Source organism: Periophthalmus magnuspinnatus, chromosome 3 (genome assembly GCF_009829125.3).
Source record: "Periophthalmus magnuspinnatus isolate fPerMag1 chromosome 3, fPerMag1.2.pri, whole genome shotgun sequence".
NCBI classification, from domain to species: Eukaryota; Metazoa; Chordata; class Actinopteri; order Gobiiformes; family Gobiidae; genus Periophthalmus; species Periophthalmus magnuspinnatus.
Window position 1 is genome coordinate 16,856,128 of NC_047128.1, and position 23,483 is coordinate 16,879,610.

General features: G+C 41.0%; 1 protein-coding gene across 5 annotated transcripts in view; it reads left to right on the plus strand.

The window, feature by feature from the left end:
• The window catches only part of myo9aa (myosin IXAa), a 164,223-nt gene that overhangs the window by 17,896 nt on the left and 122,844 nt on the right, over positions 1–23,483 (plus strand). For all 5 annotated transcript variants that reach the window (XM_033983232.2, XM_055220981.1, XM_055220978.1 and 2 more), the window contains exon 2: positions 22,005–22,972. In XM_033983232.2, coding sequence (XP_033839123.1) covers positions 22,085–22,972 — 888 coding nt within the window. In that variant the 5' untranslated portion in view covers positions 22,005–22,084. The remainder of the gene's footprint in view (positions 1–22,004; positions 22,973–23,483) is intronic.

Consider the following 23,483-nt stretch of genomic DNA (forward strand, 5'->3'; position numbering starts at 1 on the left):
TATCACAAAAGACTGCTCTGATTACAAACACCTGGGTGCAGGGGTGGAGTTTGAAGTGTGGATACTTGTTAGACCAATCACATTGTTTGTCATATGTCCAGACCCCACCCCTCCTCCCTTCTCACTCTTTTCTTTAGTCCTCCAGGTACTGCCCAGGTTGAAAGCTCTATTTGAAATGTGGTTGTGGGTGGAGTTTAGGTGTTACGCCCCACTTTAAAGGCAATATGAGGCAACTACATATGGTGATCACATTGAAATAACTTCCAATGGGAAATGATTTAGCAGCCCTGGTTTATTACATCTACATCTACTTCCTTTAGCCTTCCTCAGAAGCGTCGGCTGCTAACACGTTTACCGTCTGACTGCCTCCCATGTGTTGTGATAAGGTGTAGGCTCCCTGGTCACGATTTATGGTCCTCGGTGCTGAGGAAGGCCACGGGAACTATGAAAAGTGTAACGCAGGCAAACAAACACTCCCGTCTGACAAAAAGAATAGATGCTAAACCCGTTCATTCCATCTTTGATTCTTGTTTATATAAATGGTACTGTTCTTTCCAGTGGAACAAAGCTGGCTCGCTCACACCTCTTGAGCCCAACCCAAAGTTTGTACCGTTGCATGACACGGAGAATGACCATCCATCAAATTGTTCAATTCACAGTAAAGTGCGGGCTTCCTGGTAGCCTCTGTTAGCCTCCGTTAGCGTCTGTTAGCCCAAACGTTGCAGGCTAACGTAACAGGCCTAGTGCGATCAGGTGAGGAATGTATAGTTATGTTGAAAAGTCGATGTGTGGAATCTACTCAGACCGATTTAATTAGAACCTATAAATCAGAATGCATTATGATTCAGCCAGTATGAATTTCCTCAGGAACAAGAATCTTCCACAACAAATGACCGCACTTTTGTTTATCCTTATCGCTGACCCACTTGAAGTTGTGTTTTAGAGTGATTCATGCATATTTGTCCAGATCGATATCTTCATTGCAAACTTGTGGTCTAGAGTGGTTCATCAGGGGGGCCTTTTTAACAGAAGTCATTGTAGGATACTTTCATGTTTTGTAGTAGTTGTAGTACTGGTAGTGGTATTGGTAGTGGTGGTGGTAGTGGTAGTGCTGCACAATGTATCACAGTCAAATGTAAATCCCAATTTGAATCACTAAAGCTGAAAGTGAAACTATATAGATTATGTCTTCTATAAAGAACAAACATGACTTTTTATGGAAAAATTACACCAGTTTTCAGTCAGAAGTCAGTGGACGTTTCTGATACCACGATGATGATAAAAAAACGTGATTTTCAATATTAAATCTAAGCACTTTCTTGTATTCTTTTTTCTGATACAGCTCAAGATCATTCTAAAGCCATTCAGGAAAGGTTCATTTCTGTCCTGTGAATGTGACTTTTTAGTATCGATACTTGCTCAAATGTGTATGTACAGTATAGTTACAGTTAAGTGTAGTTTTAAGATCAATTAGTACCTGATTTTTCATACTTTTGACAAGCCTAATCAGCACAAAAGATGTGGTCAAATTTAGACACAACTTTCAGACATACACGCCGCATGTAAGAGCTGAAGAGTGGTTTATAGCAGTTGCTTTTATTAGGTAATAACACGTCTCTCTCCCAGCATTCCTAACCCAGCATTACGTCACTACGATTAGCTTTTATTGCTCTGTCTAATAATAATATTGTTGTACCATTGAGATCTACAAATAATCTGAGCAATGAGCAAACATAACATTACCCCAATAACCTTCCTGTAATAATACGCTATAAAAGAACGTGAAGCCTTTAGTGTGTCAGCTATGTCTTTACTTAATAACCATATACACAATGGTTATGGTTGTCAACAGAAGGTATACAACTTACTCTGTTACAGTATAAGGTTTTTATTACGGATTTGCCTCAGTTTTTGATAGTTGAAACTCCAGTAATATTGTGATCTAAGGTGGCAAAAATATCAATTAGATACTAATCGATACTAAAAGTAGTGTTGAAACTAGATACTAATTTGAGCAAGTATCGATACTAAAAAAAGCCACACTCACAGGATATAAATGGACCTTTAGTGAATAGTTTTACAATGATCTTGAGCTGTATCAGAGCAAATATAAGACACATAGACTAGTATACACCAATGGACCACTATGGAACCTCCCTGGACGACTGAGGGATTAGACCACATGGTGATAAAAGAAAGTACGATTTAATGTTGAAAGGCACATACGATTGTCTTTTGACTTATTCAAGAGCGGCTTATACATGCATGTACTGGCTTACATGGGGAAAAAATTGCGTTCAGAGCTTTTATGGTAATATGAAGAAAAGTCTGTGATCAAAATGCTGATCTGGCTCCAAGAAAATTGTGATCTTAATTGTCAAAGATCGACTGATGTAGGTTTCTTCATGTCCGATACCGACTGTTTAGAATCCAGAGCCACCGATGGGTGATAAGCTCTGCCGACATTTTTGCGCCAATATGCAGAGTTTGAATATTTTCCTCAAATTGTTGTTTAAATTTATTACAAACTCACCCATAGCCCTTTGTTTTTGTTTTTTTTGGGTTTTTTTTAACCACAAACCTTCAAGAAAACCTTCTTTGTATTAAAGTGTCAATATAAAGCTTTGTGTGTATTTGTTTAACGCTGATAGTTGATATGTTAAAAAAGCCAAAATTTGTTCCGATATATTGGCCAACTGATATATCAATCTATCTCCAATAGCCACACCTACTCTACTTTGCTGGACTGGTTTGTACCATAGACTGTATAAAGAAGTGGCTAGCAGGTTAGCTATGTCCATTTATATACAGTCTATGGTTTGCACCTTACTACACCAGCAGGGAGGCAGCCGTCTGATCAAGGACTTTAGTTTACGTACAGATTGTGGTGATTTCTCATGGGTGAATATTCACTATCTGCAGTGATCTGACACAGTAAAACTACCACGAAGAGGAACAGTGATCTCGGTAATATTTAAGCACTACTGTGTGTAGAGTGACAATAAGAGATATGAAACCCCAGCAGCTAAGACTACAGCGAAGATAAATAGAAGTTGTGTAAATTTAAATGGGCTGAGTGAGTGATTAATTGCAGTGTATGAGTTGATTTAGTAAATAGCTGGAAGGCCTGGACAAGCTGGTGTTGTGAGATGTTACGTGTCAGAGCCAATAATGAATGTGACTATATCGTTACTAAGAACAGCCCACGTGACTTCCACATTTACGCAGCTCTGTAAATGAAGTGTGCCCTGAAAGAGGAATTCACTGTTACAGCTTTGTCTCATAATAACATGGAACACTGCCAGACCAAACCCTTTTCAACCAAAACGACTTGTTGACTTTTCGTTGATTTGTTGCATTCTGAATATTACAACTCCGGGGTACAAGTTTATTATGTAAAGTTAGTGTTGAGTTAGTTTTATTGGGCCGGTCCCTCGTTTCTTTAACCACTGGTCTGCTCGTCCTGAAGGAGTGATCATCACATGTTCACACACTGCCAGATGGAAACTCCCCATTATGAATAATATTCTGCATTAGAACACGGGAATCTTTGACGTTCTTGTACTAACTTATGATCAGTCTCTATCTCTGTCTCTATCTCTGTGTCTTGGTCTCTCTCTGCCTGTCTTTCTGTCTCTCTCTCTGTCTCTGTTTCTATCTCTGTCTGTCTCTCTGTCTCTGTTTCTGCCTGCCTCGCTCTGTTTCTGTCTCTGTGTCTCTCTGCCTGCCTGTCTGTCTCTCTCTGTTTCTGTCTCAGTCTCTCTGTTTCTGTCTCTGTGTCTCTCTGCCTACATGTCTCTCTCTGACTCTCTGTCTCCCTCTGTTTCTGCCTGTCTCTCTCTGTCTTTTTCTGTCCCTGTGTCTCCCAGTCTCTCTCTGTTTCTATTTCTGTCTCTGTCTGTTTTTGTGTCTCTCTGTTTCTGACTCTGTTTCTCTGTCTCGCTGTTTCTGTTTCTCTCAGTCTCTGTTTCTGTCTCTGTGTCTTTCTGTTTCTGTCTCTGTGTCTCTCCGTCTCTCTCTGTTTCTGTCTCTGTGTCTTTCTGTTTCTGTCTCTGTGTCTCTCCGTCTCTCTCTCTGTTTCTGTCTCTGTGTCTCTCTGTTTCTGTCACTCTTTTTCTGTCTCTCTGTCTCTCTCTGTTTCTGTCTCTCTCTCTGTGTCTCTCGGTCTCTCTGTCTCAATCTCTCTGTCTCTACTTTATAATTTCAATTTCAGCTCAAATGTTTACCCTTTAAAAGCGTAAACAGCACCGACATTATTCAAACGTGAGATCGATGTAACAATAGTGCGATGGACCCCCCCTCAGCTCCACTTCCTGTCTCCTCCACCGTGTCCGCGGCGCTCCGGGAGTGGACACGGGAAGTTGGAGGTCTCCATGGCGACAACAGGGGAGTGGTGCTGTTTACTGCTCCTGTGCTTCATAGAAAAGCCCACTTGTTTAATAGGCCCGAGCGGAGGAAGTGCAGATAAACCCAGCGAGCCAATACACAATAGTAACAGCTCCAGTATGTGCTCCCATTTTCTCCATATTTTCCACTTTTACAAGAGCTCGGCTGCAAGAATAATCGCAATCAAATCAATTCTTCTGGTTTAAAATGCGAACAGGATCCCATTATTTAAACATAAATCGCAAATCTAATATAATCTCAGTGTTTGTCAGAAAAGTCCCTATTCAATTTTTTTTTCACATATTGTTCAGCTGTATTTGGAGTTGTTGGTCGGTCACACCAGAACACTCCTCCTCTGTCTCCCATGGCAACAAGAGCCCGTCTCTTTCCAGTAGTTGGCGATTCCAGGCCTTTGTGATGTCCAAACACTGTGCTGTATACCTGCTGCATGCTCTTTGTTATAGTCTGGTGCAGGGGACTCCAGCTGTTTTAATTTCCTTCCTCCAGCTCCAGCTTCTCCTCTCTCTCTCTCTTTTCTCTTGCTCTCTTGCTCTCTCTCTCCTCTGCACCTCAGGCAATAACAATAATAGTCCAGCCCCAATGTCAGCCTCTTCATTTAGCCCGTGCACACACCACTTCCTCTAAAAAGGCTTTCTCTCAGTCTCTTTCTCGGTCTCTCTCATGGTCACTCTTTCGGTCACTCTGTCAGTAACTCTCTTGGTCACTCTGTCAGTCACTCTCTCGGTCTCTCTCTTGGCCTCTCTCTTGGTCTCCCTCTCGGTCTCCCTCTCGGTCTCCCTCTCGGTCTCTCTCTCAGTCTCTCTCTTGGCCTCTCTCTCTTGGTCATTCTTTCTGCCTCTCTCTCAGTCACTCTCTCGGTCTCTCTCTCTCCCTCTCTGCCCAACTCTCTCGGTTTCTCTCTGTGTCTTTCTCTTAGTCTTTCTCTATTTTTGTTTCTCTCTCTGTCTCTCGCTCTGTTTCTTTCTCCCTGTATGTGTCTCTCTCTCTGTCTTTTTCTCGCTCTCTCTGTGTATCTCTCTCTGTCTCTCTGTGTGTGTCTCTCTCTCTGTGTCTCTGTTTCTTTCTCTCTCCCTGTGTGTCTTTTTCTCTCTCTGCATCTCTCCCTTTTTCTTTGTCTCTCTCTCTCTTTCTCTCTCTGTGTCTCTCTCCCCCTCTTTTCCTCTCTCTGTGTCTCTCTCCCCCTCTTTTCCTCTCTCTGTGTCTCTCTACCTCTCTCTGTCTCTCTCTCTCTCTGTATCTCTGTGTCTCTCTCCCTCTCTTTCGCTCTCTCAGTGCCTCTTTCTCTCTCTCCCTGTCTCTTTTTCTGTCTCTCACTCTCTCTGTCTTTCTCTTGGTTTCTTGCTCAGTCTCCCGATGTGACAGTGCAGTGTTACTCACACCCCATGTTGCAGCTCAGTGCCCCCCCCCCCCCCCCCCCTCCCTCCCTCCCTCCCTCCATCCCTCCCTCCATCCCTCCCTCTGTCCCCATATGTCAGTGCAGAGTGTGTTCTTTTGCGTGTCACCTGTTGTTGGTGTTGAAGCGGTGGAATCCAGGCTTCGCTCCGAGTGACCGGCCTGAGAGGTCCTCGGCTCACACAGGTCCTAGGTCATTTTTAACTGCCATTCCAGCTCTGACTTGTTTTAACTCAAGCTTCCACAACAAACATACCACGAGGAAGCTAACATTTTGTATAGAACGTGATTGTATATGTGCATTATTTATATTTGGATATTCTCTCTGTACATGTGACCCTATACTATACCACCTTCATTAAACCATCTTGATATGACTGTACAAGCATCAAAACTATTAATAGCAAGTACAAGGAAGTATTTATGCTGCCGTCGATCTATTGGAGATACCAGTCTTATTGCTTTTGGTGCCAATTTAATATATCATAATGTGTAATCTGTTGTAAAATGTAAAGTATGTTTACACTTTTAATCATTTCCTTCCTGTGTACTTTATCTAGTATCTAAAAAGCACCTCATGAGACTTTTACTTTTTGCAACCTGTTGACTAGTCTTTCTTTTCCTCCATTGCTGTTTCCAAAGTCCTACTTGAATACTCTCATAAATGTGCTAATATGACACAAAACTATTGATCTTTTGTCATAAATGCAACTAAACCGTGCTTTCTTTGTGGCAGCACTTCCGGTTAAGTGGGAATCCCATACATTTCAATGGAGGATTTCAGAAAAGTTTTGCCTCTAAAGTCTGATTTAAAGTAGGCTGATTTGCGTGAAATGTTCAATGTTCATGTGACTGTGATTTTGTGTGAGGCTGTAAAACGACTTTGTAGTTCCTTTAGAACTTATTTACTGTCAGGACCAGCAGCCCCATGTAAAATAATCCTTACCTTAAACCTTTCATCATAAAGGGCTCCATGTATTTGAGCAAAATTTGTCTTATCCCAGTACAGACATATTGTATAAGCTGCTCTTGAGCTTAAAATAAGACTGCTGTGTATGTAATTATAAAGCCAATTTCTTGCCCAATAATCAGGAAGCGTACTGTTAGCATGCTAGTTTAGTTAGCTTTGCGGCCGTGTCCTCTGAACGTTGCGAAAAGGGCTTATAAACTCATCACTGTGAATAATTGCTCGAAGTGCATACGGTTGGTGAGGGTGTAACTTTGGACCACTGCAAACCATTTTAAGATAAACTAGTCTGTTTTTCACGCTTTTAAAACCGTAAAAATCAGGTTCAGCGCCTTTCTAAGAATTTTGTGTATAAGATGAAGAGCCAGATTTTCCACACTTCTAACATCTTTGCTATTTTGCCCCTCTCAGATTTCAGGAAGCCATCATTGTCTTGTCTCTCCGCTGACGCTGGAGACATTTTGAAGACTTTAGTTTGTCTCTGGCCCGTCCGTCCATCCGAGCGCTCTCCGGCTCAGGTTGCAAAAGCTGCCCCGACTTCCTCATCTTCAGCCATCAGAGGAGGCACCGGGTTGGAGACCTGAGAGGCGTGTGAGAGGGACAAAAACCCACTCCAAAGCCGCTAACATTCAGCCGGGGCTTCTTTTACTGCCCCCAAACCATGTCAATGTCAGCTCCCAGAAACGGGCCTCTGCTTTCAAACGATTCAAGTTGTAAGTCTTGCTCAAGGTGGGCTACATTATGAGCTTAAGGCGACAGGTCAGACTACTCTCATAGTTAACGTAATTATACTTTAAAAGGTGCTGTGTACGTGCTTTTACGGTCTTAATTTAAAACAAACTAGCGCAGATTTTCAGGTTTTATTTGCAGTGGTCCAAAGTTATTCCACACTTGAGCATTCTAATTATTCACAGCTAGGAGTTTATAAGCTCTTTTTTACAACTTTGAGGACAGAACGCAGTTTGCCTTCATGGTAAAGCTAACAACTAGCATGCTAAAGCGCACTTCCTGATGTCCCGATGGCTATAGCGACAACACACAGCTGTCTACACAATATATCTGTACTGCAACAAGAGACAGTTTGCTCAAATACATACAGTTCATAGAGGTAATTCCATAACTGTTGTTACCGGTCTAAATTACACACTAGTTATGATTATAGACTAATAAAAAAAAATGACGACAGTGATGGTTTAAACTATTAGAAAAATGCCTTCCTTGTGTGTAAACTATCTGCATTTTTCCGTGTCGATGACATAGGTAGAATTCTGTTTTACAACTCAGCACTACTTCCTGTATTGTACATTTCTCATCAACTTTTTTTTCTACAAAGTAACATTTAACTGATGTGAAACTATGATAGGTATTTACCACAGGTACTATCCCACCAAATCAAGTCTGACGCAAAAAAAACATGAAAAACATACTCACTCGAAGTAGATATGTTTCCGAATTGCTAACACGTAACATATTTAGATCACCGTGTTGCCTTTTATTGTTTTGAAAATGCAACATTCACAGAAAACAATGGATTAACACGTTTGATAAGTTTGTTTCCCCTCTCACCTTGCTCTCTGTGTCAAGTCACTTCCCCTTCAGAGCGCTATCACAACATTATCCCATGAAACTATTGCTGTTGGTTTGTGAGCTAAACACTGGACAGAAGGAAGGTTCAAATAGGGCCCAGAAGAGATCGCTAAATTACACAAACATGCTTGGATGACATTTAAAACCTGATGAGGGAACAACGTTATAACATGGCAGAAATATCCAAAGTCGATTTAGCGTAAAACCTCTTCTTTAAAGTGAGATTTATTGCAGAAAAATATAAAAAACTCGGGTAATTGAAGTGGACGTTATGTTAGTGCGTGCTGTTGTGTTATTTTAAACGTACATTGGAAAGATTGTAAAAAACGTCTTCCTTTCCAGAACAGGCCACTGTCTGTGCTGCTCCACTCCGCGGAAACATTTGCATTATTAAGAGCAATTTACACAAACCTCAAAGCCGTGATGCAGAAGACACTGACTGCATTGTTGGCATCCGGCCCCTCTGGTTTTCCATTGACTCAAATGGGCCTCAAATATGGTCATTCTGTAGTGGCTAAAATATTGGAGAGGTTAGAGCAGACTGCTGTGTGTGTCCTTAGATTACTTGGATAGTCAAACATTTACTGAACGACTTAAATGTACTACTCACCTGGAAATATTACAGAACTCACAATGTACTGTTTGTGTATTTGACCACAGATGTTCATAGAGATGCCAAATTCTCCACCGCTGCCTGTTGCGACAACCTGATCTCTTGGCACCGCTGCTACCTGGAGTTATGCCAAATCAAAAGCTCCTGCATGTACAATGGCAAAGAGCCCAATATTAAAGTATATAACATAGTAGTAACAGGTAAAAGAGAAGGTTTAGTGTCACTAGATATTCACCAGAAGTTCAGAAATCTTAACTGAAATTGGTGTTAGCTTTTAGCTCAGATGCTGATTATGATCTCTAACCCAAAACACCAAAAGGTTTACACACTCAACAGTGACTTTAAACAAGGCTGTGACGTCACATAAATATGGCCGATGGGTTGGTACTGTCCGACATCGAACGCCGCGCCAGTTATTTGTCTGTGTTTGACCACTTATTGTATTGTCATAATTAAACCAATGTTACAAGTCTAAATATGGATGCAGTTGCTGACTTAGTAGCTCCATTTTGGAAAATCTCTGATGGGGCCATATTTTGTGATTTTTATGTAATTGAACCAAGTCATGGCTCAGTTCCATTTTAGATGTCCTGGTATGCCCCAGTATGTCAATTTTTTGCCAAAGACTAAATTCAGAGCATGTCTTTTTATTTTTTTCTTTTAAAAAAATGTTTTGACTGTTTTTCTACCATTTTCAGAGCAGAGTGGGCTTCCATCGCTACAAGCCTGACTCCTCCTTGTTTCATTCTTTTAGCTATAATATTCCATAGTATGGCATAAAATTCATCTATCACAACCGAGAATGTTCTGAAGTATGGTTTTAACTTTCAATTTCCATAAAATCATGCAGGTGATGTGCCACCTTCAGAAAGTTGCAGTGTTGCTAGGCCTGTCACAATAACTAATTTTGAAGAACGATAAATTGTTACAGAGATATACTGCGATAAATTATAATATTGAAACTACCATATACCACTGATACAATAACAATAATGCAAGAAAATCCAGTAAACCATTTTTAAATGGACATTATTATTCAAAAGGCCTGCGCTGCAACAGATAAATAGCAGAATGAAGCAATAATTGGCCACAGAAGTGATTTATCGTATTTTATCGTATTACAACAAAAATCTCTACACTTTTACAAAGACATTGTAAAGATGATACAGTTTGAGCCCCAAAATATATAGTCATTAAGTCATAGTTATTATCGTGACAGGCCTAAGTGTTGCTTTAATAAGTGAAAGGAACTGAAATAGACGGCTACATATCTCATCATGAGTTATTTTTTTGTACATGATAAAACCACATCTAGTTTTGTTTATTTGGGCTCTATATTTTATCATTCGCGGTCCACTTGACCTTTCAGAGTGAAGTTTGGTTTGAATCTCAATAGTCAGTTTGTGCATTTGTGTGGAGCTTTTTGGTGCACTGTGAACAGGCTGATGAGTTGTAGCTGTTCTCCTGACAAGGTCAAGGCTGTCCTCCGGGCAGCAGAGCGCCCCCAGGCTGAGAGGAGTAGCACTGACCTGTCATTAGGAGCTGGTGTTTGTGGAACATGCAGCATCGTGTCTGGCATGTCCACTGCCACGGCAAGGACTGACCTCTGGATAAAAACAGGCCACAGCCAGCAGAGCTATATGTTTTATCTCGCCTGCCTTTTAAGCCTGGTGTCCAGTTTTATGGATGTTACATGACACAGCGTGAGGAATTGTGATGGGACAAGAGCACACATGCACACTGTGTGATAGTGCACACAGTCAGTTGACCAAAGTTTCAGCGAATATCAGGCTAGCTATTTTTTCACGTGTGTAAAAGTTAAACAATGAAAGGGAATCAGGGAGAGAGGGTCCCATTTATAGTAGAGCTCTTCGACTGTTACTGAGGAGCACTTGTGTTTACTTTTGGCCACAGAGATTGATCACAGACACAGTGAGAGGAGGGCTCACTCTGCACCAAGACTCCAGAATATCAGACATGCTCGTCTTTGGTCGTACAATGGTTCGAAATTTGATCTCTGTCCTGGTCTAATCACTGGTCGTAGGTGTGAGACTTACGACCCATGATTTTTTTTTAGCTACAACTAAAGATTTTACCCATAATCAGAAGTCTTTCATGGCAGACGGCCAAAATCGTGCATAGGACCCCCGCATTTGGTCATTTTAAGTTGACCTTTTCCTGTAGACGCTCAGTGACATAGATCTGTTTCTGTGGTGAAAGTGAAAGTCCCGGTTCTGCCTATACATGGGTTTCGGGTTTCTGTTATCTGCAACATTTTGAGGATTTTTTCCCCCCAACATTTCTGAAATATGAACATTTTGTTTTCTTCTAATTACCTCTTGCAGCAAAAACAAAACTCAAGGCTGTCCCATGTGTCTTTTTCCATCAGCTCGTGCCCATCCCCCTTTTTACAGGAGACTACTATAAAAGCTTATGTGTCTGTTTTTAAGTCTGAAGTGTAATTTCCTCTTTCCATAACGGAGGGGGGGAGGGGTCTGCTCTGAAGTACACAATCCTAATAAAGCAGGGGAAATGAATGTGGCGTACAGTGTTCCAACCACACCACTGGAGACGGGCCACATCAGGTAGTGCTGGTACATCACTCACTAATGCTTATTTATACATGGACTCATCTGCTGCTAAAGCTATCAACACATGTGAGGCATTAGGACAATAGCAGCACATGTTTTATATCTACAACATTATCTTTGGATGTTTTTAGTCTGGGAGTGGTTGTGGTGTAGTGAATTAAGAGTCCGTGAGCTGAAAGGTAGCCGGTTTGATTCTCACTAGGGTTGTCAAAAAGATAAAAAAAACACAGATACTAATCCAGTACGGTTTCATCTTGAGTTTTTTTCCAGCGCTAGTCTAAAACCACGTGGTGTAGTGAACAAGTACTATTATTTTGTGTTGAAAAGAAAGGGCTTTTAAAGTTATTATTTGGGTATCAAAATCTTAGTATCATAGCAACACAAATTCTCGTCAAGTCGGATTCACATTGTCCTCTGCCGTCATGTGGTTGTTTGCGATAGAACGGGAATCTGCTGTAAAAATTTGCAGAACACTATGGGAATTGTTCAGTGCAGGGACAGATGGTAAAAAAGGGAGCGGCAATCGACGAAAGAGAGGGTGATGCGGTAATGAAATACAATATTTACAAATGTTTAAGGGCGCTGTACCTGATTTTTACTATCTCAAAAACATGGAAAACAGAACTCATTTTAAAGGGTTTGCAGTCGTCTAAAGCTATTCCTCACTTACCTTATGCATTTTGAGCATCTTAAGTATCCACAGCGATGAGTTTATAAGCGCTTTTCAAGTTTCAGAGGTTGCAGCACAGTTTTGCCGTCACTGTAGTGTTAACAACAACAACAACAACAACAACAACGTATGTCCTGATTTAATGAGGATAAAATACTTTATAATTAGATGCAGACAGCACTTGGTCCATTAGAGCAGCTTTGGTTTTGTCCTTGCAAAGTGGTACGGCCACTTTAAATGCCTTATATGCTATTTTTTTGCATGTACAGTACTGTCTTGCCCTAGTACAGATATATTGCACAGATATAAACAGCTCTTGAGGTCAAAATAAGTCCACTGCGTACTGTCTGCATCTAATCATAAAGCGTGTTATTGTTGTTTTATTTCATGCTGGTTGTTGTTAGCATTACCGTGACTGCAAAACTCCGCTCTGGCCTCTGAAAGTTGTGAAAAGCACTTATAAATGGTCTGAATGCATGAAGTAAATGAGGAATAACTTTGGACCACTGCGAAATGTTTAAAATGAACTAGTTCTTTTTTCATGATTTTAATACAGTAGAAATCAGGCACTGCTCCTTTAAGCTGATAAAGGCACTCTGAATAATGCCTTGTTGTACTAAAGTGTCTTTGCTCACTTCTCTCCGTCGTCACCTTGTCCACATTGTGAGCTCAGTCCTACAGTGACAGTGACACAGTGTCCCTGCCTCAGAGTGATGACTTCACGTGTCAGAAAGCTGACCAAACTTGATCCTTCACCCGTCAACAACAATGGCAGCCATTGAAGAGGCTGACTCACATGATCAGACCTCTCCTTAGCTTCCTGTCACAGGGAACCTCCAAAATGGCACTTGCAATCCACACAAAGACTATCATTTACTCCCAATGAGAAGATACTGTACCAGAACAAAACAATGCTACTTCCTGTGCTCCGACAAATATAGCACTGTTAAAAATGTCACTTTTACTCGTGGCTAAAAATAGAGGGGGATTATTTTCAATACAACAGCAGTGTTTGATACATCTTGTGAGAGCGATTAGTGTTGAGAGGGCTTTTATAATGAGATTTGGTTCACAATAGCAATCCACATAGTGTTGTCACAATACTAAATAGACTAAATACAATTTTACATTACCATGTGGCCTTATATCCATAGCGGTCCATGGGCGTTTACTCGTCTATGACATTCATGAACGAGTCAGCTCTTTTTATACTGATTAATGCTGAATCAACACAAGACGCAGCACAGAAGCAGAGCAGGCGACACAAGTGAGAGATCTTTTTTTTTTTTACTTTTTTTTTTTATATTATAAATGGTTATAGTAGTGCAACATTTTATTTGGATTCTGCATAATTACAATGAGTAAACACACTCCCACTCTCAGTTTGAACCATTTTAAACTAATATTAGCCATGGTAATGGTAATGGGATTAGTTTATTGTTAAAATGAGGTCTCACATTGGCTTCTGTCATATAAATAAATATAAAAAGAGACAGTCATCTGAACGGCTCTTCGACATGAATGGATCCAAAAGATTCGGATCCCATAAAAGAGCTGAAAGTCCCATCACTAGCATATACTATATATCTATGTGTCTTATACTTGTTTAGAATGATCTTGAGCTGTATCCAAAGTTGTTCAGGAAAGATTCATTTCTGTCCTGTGAATGTGATTTCGATACTAGTTTTATAGTATCGATTAATATCTTTTTGAGACTTTTGACAACCCCATTTAAAATCCCCTAATGAGAACTAACATTAAAGCACCAAATGGAACATCTTTCTATATCTTCAGAAGACCAAACTACAAACATAAAGACAGAGATTTACAACTTGGGTTCTTTCTTAAAACAGTACTATATGAGACGTGTTGTTGATATGTTCTCACTGTATTGTGAGTTGTAAATGTTAAAAAGAAGAGAACATTAACATTCTTTGATTAGTTGAGATGTTAAGTTTTCTGCAAATTAAACTGTATTGCCTAAAAATGGTGCCACTATGTTTGGCAACTTTTAAAGGGCTAATACCATACCATTTTCTGATTCATGTTCTAATGTTTCCTCATCACAAAAAGACTTGGAGTTGTTTTGTTTCATTCACACATGTTTAAAACACAAGAACCTAAATATGCAGGATTTATCTCAAACAGAAAACGCTCTGTTCCACCTTGTGATGTCATGTGATGATACAGGAAGTGCTCCACTGTGCTTCTAAACTCCACACATCTTCACTATAATCATTTGGACAATTCTAGCCCTGGAACAGCCAATCGCTGCTGAACTAAAGGAAAAAGGCAGCTGTTAACTTGAAAACTACCGCTTTGTGACATCACAAGGTGGAACAGAGCATTTAGACAGCCTAATAATCCAGAGTTACTCAAACATGTGTGAATGAAACAAAACACAACTCCAGGTATGTTTGTGATGAGGAAACAACGTTAAAACATGGCTTAAAGCTTGCAGACATCCACTTTGCATAATATAGGACTTTTAAGCTCTTTTTGTAAAACGAATACGCCAGTAGGTTGTTTTTTGGGGGAAATCTTCTCATAACATATTTGAGGTTGGGTTACTAGACTGCGGTTTTAAATCTCTAACCATTCAGGTGATGTAACCCAATCCGCTCCTGCTCCGACTGTTTGGGAGGAAAAAAAAGGGGGGAGGCCGGCACAGGTTTTGAGTCTGTGACAGTCTCTCCTTTAGGGCGCTAACCGTGGCTGTGGCTCTCTCATTTCTACTTCTCTCTGCCCTCGGGCGTGGATGACATCAGCGGGCTACATTATCCACTGCTACTTCTCGTGTCTTTGTTGGCAGTTGGAGGACACTTCTGTGCAGCTCGGGCTCTTGTTTTGTTGTAGGACTGAACGATTTTGGGAAAAATATCTAAAGGCATTTTTTTTTATGTTGTGTTATGATTTATGTTTTAAATGAGCACTGTGTAACTGTTCTGGTGGAGCGTCTGCCACATACTTGTCCCGATGTTAGACGCTGTTGCTTTACTTGAGGTATTATCCAAAATCGACGCTTTCTACCTTTGTTTATAATGTTGTTTCCTCATCAAAAACGTATCTGAAAAGGTTTTAGATGTCATCCATGCATGTTTGAGTAACCTTGCGATCTCTCTGGTGCACCATTCAAACCCTCCTCTTGGTTAGCAGCACGATTCTGTCCAAAACCTACATCATCCACGCTCCCACACGACAATCCTCCGTAAATATACAAATGCATGATACAAAACAATACACTACAACTTCCCAAACCTGACGCAATGTGACGCAGATTGTATTTGACAGCACTTGCAGATTAATATCGCTCTGAAGGGGGGCTGACTTAGCGCGGAGAGCAAAGGGAGGAGGGGAATCGGAGTGTCAAACATGAAAGTGAAACATTTAAAACTTGTTAATGCGTTGTTTTTGGCGAATATAGCATTTTCAAAACAATAAAAGGTAACATGGTGATCTAAATATGTTACATGTTTGCAATGAATGCGTCATGGAAATGTGATACCGTCTCTTTAATAAAAAGATTCTGTTCATCTGTTCATTTTACGTGTGTGTCCAAGATGACAAAAATAGTACAATAATCGTATTCCAGAACATTTTGCGGTGTTTTAAACTTAAACCATTTTAGTATTTTTTTTCACGCAAAATAAGACAGGATATTTTGTCGTTTGTGGAGGAAATTACTGTACTTCAAAAACAGCTAATTTGCTCATTTTGATTCAATCGTGATTCCTCTTGCAGCCTTGTTTTGTTACTTGGAGGATAGAATAGAAGAGAACAATACAATGTGGACAGAAGTGTGGCTATAGCTGCACTGAATAATTCCAGTCTTGATATTTACTACCCGTTTTTGCTTCCTCTACTGCCTATTTTGAACGCTGCATGTCAGATGTTTTTTTCTTTTTTTTGTTTTTTTTTATTTCCAAAATTTTGACAAACATTAAGCTAATTCATGTGCTGGGCTGAGTGCTGGAGAGAGAGCCAGACGTCTGCTCCTCTCTGTGCCGCTGTTGTCAGGTGCGACGCCCAATCATAGGCCGGCTTTAGAGAGGCCCTTTTCCTATTGGCTGCTGCGCATATAAAGATGTCTGGATGGAAGAAGGGCAAAAAGAGGAGAGAGCTATGATTATTTATTTTTTAATTTGTTTTTTAATTAGGTTTTTGTCTATGACTTTGCAGCTCCTTTGTTCCTCATGTTGTGTGGCAAAGTGGTAAATGTAAACAAGACTCTAAATTGGATAAAGTTGCCAACCCTGTAATATGAAATATGAAATGTGATTCTTGTATTAGTTTGTCAGTTCATATTTCAGGCTCTTTGTCAATTCCTCTGAAGGCATTTACAATGTGAACTTTGAACATAATCCTATTATTAAAATACCAAATCTAATCGTAAAGCTTGCCAGAAAAAAAAAAACAAAACACAATTGGATATTTTGCCCAAATCATTCAGCCCCATTCTGAACTAGTGTTGCCATGATACTAAAATTTCAAACCGATTTCAATAATAAGGAATAGACTCGATACTCAATACCGATTCTGATACCACGACAATCAAAAACTGTTTTTCTAGACGATAAGATGTGATTTTCAACCTTAAATTGTAGTACTTTCTTTTATCGTCCAGATATGTTTCATAGTAGTCTATTGGCATACATTAGTCTGTCGCCTTATACTTATTCTGATACAGCTCAAGATCATTCTGAAGCTAAGGAAAAGGTTCATTTCTGTCCTGTGAATGTGACTTTTCTAGTATCGATACCTGCTCAAATAAGTATCTAGTTTCGATGCCAATTTTAGTTTCGATTAGCATCTGGTTTTAGATACTTCTGACAACGCTTTTCTCAACGCATTTTCCAGTATTACATTTTCTTGCCTTTAATATTTAATAGGATCTTGCATGAAACTGGATGCTCGCTGGCTCTATCGATTTAGGAATTCGTATAACAGCCCCACCCCTCTCCAGTGTCAGTGCCTTTTGCATGATCTAATGTCTAATCTTTTCTTTGTGTCTGCTCCCTCCGGTCTCCAGCCGGGCATAAATCAGCCCGGCACTGATGGAGAACAAGATAGTTGCTGTAAGAAGAAACACCCTTTGCATTGCCCCGATAAATGCACTGTCCATTAGGTGATTGGCTTCATGTGATGGTGGAGGAGGAGTATGCCACTGCCACAGTCCTGAATCCCCCCTCCCTCGTGCCCGCCCTGGCCCCAGCCTCTTAGCACGGGGCTGACCATCTGCTCCAGACGCCTGCCTCTATAGCCTCATGCCCTACGCAAAGCACAAACACACTTATTTACTCTAACAGTTAGTAGGGAACAGCCCATATGGAATTTATTTTTCTTTAAGCCAATGCCTGATATTTGACCTGCTGCTGTGGCCGATAATCTATATTTGCAGATACAGTAAGGCCCAAAAATTTGTCTCATGTTGAAGTACAGATCACATATTAACTTTTCACTTTTGTAAAAATAATAACGGAATGTATTTAACTGGGATATAAAATAATATGTTACATATTTGTGAAACATAGAAGAACATTTTCTGGGTCTATTTGCATTCTGACTCATGAGTTTGTTCAAAAAGGGCACACAAAGAATGGGGAAGCACAAAACGAAAGTATTGAATATCGGCCAATACAAACTAATCTGTATTGATATCAGCCGATACCAATACCGGAACCGATATATATCACCCATCCCTGACAGTTAGCCTGGCGCAGAGTGGGCAGGAGGTGAGTGTCAGGCATATCCAAGGTCCCATAGCTTCTTCAAATAAGTTTTTTTTTTTCCATGTTTTTGAAAAAAATTTGTCTTGTCCCTGTGCAGATACACTGTATAAGCAGCTCTCAAGGTTAAACTAAGTTAGCTTTGTGCTGTCTGCACCAATTTATAAAGCGTTTTATTTGCTGATGATCAGGAAGTGCACATTAGCATGCTAGTTGTTGTTAGCCATTAAAACGCTCTTACCTCTGAAAGTTGTGAAAAGTGCTCATAAACCCAACACAGTGAAAAATGAGGAATACATAAGGCCAGTGAGGAATAACTTTGGACCATTGTGAACTTTTTAAAATGAACTTGTCCGGTCTTTCACGTTTTTAAGACTGTAAAAATCAAGTATAGTGCCTATAACTTTATTTCATTTTTTTGAGAACAATGGTGGGACAGATTAAAACTTGCATAAAAATAGCTTTGTTCTTGGTATTTTGAACTGGACGTGCATCAGTATTGTTACTGGAAATTTTGGCTATAAACTACTGTACACATCTATGAGGTAGGATACATAGAATTCTGTAGCACAGAAAAAAAGTTAAACAACTCTGCAAATTCTTTTTAGACATTTTATATTGAAATCCTCAAAATAGCCCCCCTTGGCTTTATCTAAAAATATTTAGTTGCTACTTACCTTTTTCATTGCTACATAATTACATATATCTAACTTTTCTATGTATATAAAATGTAGAAAGTAGTAAAAATAAAGAAAAAAAAAAAGACTGAATGAGATGTGTCCAAACTTTTGACTGATTGACATTGTATAAGCAGCTCTATGGGCCAAATGTGGACTGTCTGCAACTTATTACAAAGAGTTTTTTATTGTCCATGAACCAGGAAGCAATGCTGGTGCGCTGTTAGTGTGCTAGATGTTATTAGCAGCAGTGTACCTGAAAAGCTCTTCGCGGTAAATAATTAGGATACTAGGAGTGCACAAGGTCAAAGGGCAAACGTATAATATGAATTAGTTCTGTTTTTCAGGTTTTTAAGATGGAAAAAGCAGGTACAGCGCCTCTATTGCTCCTTCAGTAGACATGTGGGACAGTGGGAGGGTTGTGGCGCATGCTTGAAATGACAAACAAGGACCAGCACAGAGAGAGAAGTATGAATGTCAGGCTGTAATTGGCTGATGGAGACAGACAGGAGACAGGACATAGAAATGGAGGAATTACAGTCTTTGGAGTCGTCTTTGTACGTGAGCTTCATTATCAGAGCCGTGGTCCGAGCTTGCGTGTTCACCGGGGGAGAGGAAATGGTGGGACAGGAGGGGGAGCCTTGACTAGTGCCCCCAGCGAGAGTGTTTTGTACCCCCCCCCCCCCCCCGACACATGTCCGCTCCAGCTTCCTCCTCGCGGCCTGAGCTGTGCCAATTATGCTCTTTTGAAGTGACCCACTTACTCACTTTAATAGGGCTCAAATGAAGTCAGCGCCGCGTTTCGGTAATACACTGTCACTTGCTGGAACCGGATGAAGCTATAAAATGTCCTTGATCACCTAGTCTATATTTAAAATCCTGTTCAGGGACGTTGGGTGGAAACAAGCATTTTTGTTGAAACACTATACATTACATTAAGGCTGAGCATCACAATTTTAATATTAATCAATCTGTATTTTATTTTTATTTTGTCTTAAAGCCTCAGTGTGTTACTTTGTGTTTTGCACTGAAAGACAAGGGTCCTATGGTGCGCGTGCTTGCACCTCCACAAACCTGACTCTTCCAGGTCCATGGAAATGTTGTTCCTTTAACTAGAATATTCCATAGTATGTTACAAAACTTATCTAATGTGTTCCAAAGCGTGGTTTTAACTGGTGATTGACCGATATATACCCGTTGGCTCGCATATCGGGCCGATATTTGCACTTTTTAATGAATCAGATATCGGCCTGAAATCTTGATATTCAGTTTTGGCCGAACTGCTGCCTAAAGATTACGCCTAATGATTTGTTTGAACACTTTAGTGCGAAGAAATAACTGCAGCAAACGTGACTACACTGCTCTTTTATAGGTTTCGGGTTTTGAGTGAGTTTTGGGGTAAATTATAATCGGCCCATCATATTTGGCAGAACTTATCGACCATCAGTTGCTCTGGATTCTAAACAATCCATATCCACATCGGCCATGGAAAAACCCGATATCGGTCTCTATTTTTAACTTTCTATTTCAATGGAATCATGCAGGAGAAAGTTTCATACTGAAGCTTTTTAACAGTCAATACAAATGGCTTTCAGTAGCAGTTCTTTAAACATAAACACAACACACACATTCAGTTGTTGCTGTTTGAAACCAAAAGTTAATTTTCTGTGTGAGCTCTGATAAAGCAAAAGCACATGGTTTTGGAACAGAGAATTGGCTGTGGACCTCTATCGCAAAACCCAAGCTCATCATTGACGACGCATCACAATCAAACGATGCAATTTGACACTCAATCGTCGAACTCTGCAGTTATATGAGCAATTGTCAACAACAGAGTGCTAATTAAATCCATGAAGTCTTCTTAAAAGCTGTTAAATCTGCTTAATCTGCTACTGAAAATGCTCCAAAGTGCACGCGTTTATTTTTGTGTTAACTGAAGCACATTGTAAAAACGTGATTATTTGTCCCTGAATAGTCCATATTTATCTAACGGGCACATTTCAGTTTTGAGAAGATGGCCTTAGAAAGAACATTATTAACATTTAGATGATGTTTGTTTCTGTAGCGTCTCTCCATTAGCAATAGCAGTGTTCATTCATCTTTCCCCTGACTCATTCTGCCTATTGATAACACAGTGGCGTAGTGTCTATTGAAGTGATGTGGCGGGCTCGTTGGTGTATCAAAGCGGGGACGCGTGAATGGTGTGCTTTGATTGGAGACGACAGCTGCTCGAGTGTGCGGGCCGGGCCTGTCTGTGTGTTAATGGTAATCCCGCAGATCCTCATGACTTACCCTTTATCCTTCATGACCATGTTTGTCAGGCCCCCAGTAACTTACATAACCGCACACACTCTGGCGTAATCTGATTAAATAGTAATGTAATGTAATAGTCTAGTCTGAGATAATTTGTGATTTTTGGGTCGGTTATTGCTGACACCCGTACTGGTATCGAATATCGGCACTGATACTGAAACATTAGCTGGATAAGGTATCAGTTCCAGGATATCGGTTAAGGTGATGGATGTAATAAGACTATTTACAGGATGATTTTGTCCAAGAATGTCTCATAATGTTTGAACTTTTATTCATACGGCGCTGTTCAGTAGTGATTAGTAGGATAAATAAACAGTTGCATAACACAATTGGATCTCTTGTGTAATAAGTTTACTGTGTTTTAAGGTAATAAGTGACTTTTTGTAACCGTTATCAGTGTATGGACAGAAAATTGACAAAGTATCAGTATTGAAACAGAAAAAAAAAGCCAAATCGGTGCAACGCAATTGCTGTTGTATTTTTTAATGGTCAAAAATGGTTACATTCCTTAAACATGACCTAACTCTGTCCCCAAACACAAGCTAAGCCTGTTCAAATAAAACGTAGCTTTTACTGATAACGACTGTAATGTTGATTTATTCTTATTACAAAAACACTGTGCATGATGGCTATGTTGTTTGTTATAATTTGGTGTTCTGGTTCTCAAGACGATTATCTAATCAGAAAACAGAATGAGTGACATGTGTCTCTCTTTTAGTTGCCAGTTTCAGTGCTGAAATTCAGTTGCTTTAAACCTCTCTCTGATCTGAGACGTCACTATCTAAACCCCAGCGTCTGTAGCCAGTCATTAATCAGTGTTAGTGTAGCCTCTGCAGCTTAGTGAGTGAATTCTGGAGGTTCTTTCACATGAGGCACGACTTGTCCTTATACTGAGAATGAGAAACACTTGAGTGTGCCCCCTATCTGCTGGTTAAGATACTAGAAACCCAGGTTCAGTTGCGATTGTAGTAACCTAATGTTGTACCATAATGTTAATACAGCGAGGTTCTCATGTTACAGAGAGTGGAGTATTGACAGCTGTCTTGTGCCTGTCTTTACAGTGGTGATGTCCTGAAGAGGAGCCCCCAGCCCTGTGAAGGACGTGCCAGTGCGGCGTGCTGCTGATGGGAGCCGGAGAGCCATGAGTGCTCGTGATGGCGTGGGCGGAGGCGTGGGGGGCATGGGCACCCTGGGGCGACGGCAGCGCTTCGAGAACTCCGAGTTCACCGTGCGCATCTACCCGGGCGCCCTGGCCGAGGGAACCATCTACTGTCCCATCAGTGCCCGCAAGACCACCACCGCCGCGGAGGCCATCGAGAGGGTCATCGACAGGCTGCAGCTGGACCGCACCAAGTGTTATGTCCTGGCTGAGGTGAAGGAGTTTGGAGGGGAGGAGTGGATCCTTAACCCCTGTGACTGTCCCGTGCAGAGGATGATGCTGTGGCCTCGTGTGGCTCTGGAGCACCGGCCCCTGTCTGGAGGAGAGGACTACCGCTTCCTCCTGCGACTGAAGAACCTGGACGGGTCGATCCACTATGGAGGCAGCCTGCAGATGTGGCTACAGGTGACTGAAGAGCGCCGGAGAATGGTGGAGCGCGGTCTCCTGCCTCAGCCCGACTCTCAGGGCGACTACGCAGACCTGTGCTGCCTCCCGGAGCTGAACGAGCGCTCGCTGCTGGACAACCTGCGCTCCCGCTTCAGACAGGAGAAGATCTACACCTACGTAGGCAGCATACTCATCGTCATTAACCCTTTCAAATTCCTGCCCATCTACAACCCCAAGTATGTGAAGATGTACGACAACCACACGCTGGGTGACCTGGAGCCGCACATCTACGCCGTGGCAGACGTGGCTTATCATGCCATGCTGCAGCGCCAGAGGAACCAGTGCATCGTCATTTCTGGAGAGAGCGGCTCCGGAAAGACCCAAAGCACCAACTTCCTAATCCACCACCTGACTGCGCTCAGTCAGAAGGGCTATGCCAGCGGAGTGGAGCAGATCATCCTGGGGGCAGGACCGGTGCTGGAGGTAAGACACACACTCCTCAGTCTAGAGTCTGATGGAATAAGCTCTGTGGAGAAGTGAGCAAATTAAACCTATGTTATATATGCCATACAACAGTGCTGCTCGGGCTTTTTAAGTCTCTCTGAGGTTTCTTTTGCGGTTGCAGTAACCCCAACCCGACCTGCTAGTTTAGCTGTTATACATGACTCACCAGTGACATCAGCTTTCCCCAGATATTGGTATCGGACCGATATTAAAAATTAAGGGATATTTGGCACCAGTGTGTTTCCTGCTTTCCCCCAACCTTTGTGTCCATGTGTCATTTGCAATTTGTCATCAGATTTGTCTTTGAACAGACCATTGAGTAAATATATGGCTGCTTGTTTACATAATCATACTTTACTATGAGTTAACTTGTGGTTGTTGCAACGGATCGGTATCGTCAAATATTAGTTATCGATTCTAGTTTAGACACAATTTTGGTCCTGGTCTAGTCATGGTTTACCCAACTTTTGTTTAAGGTTGCACTACTTCA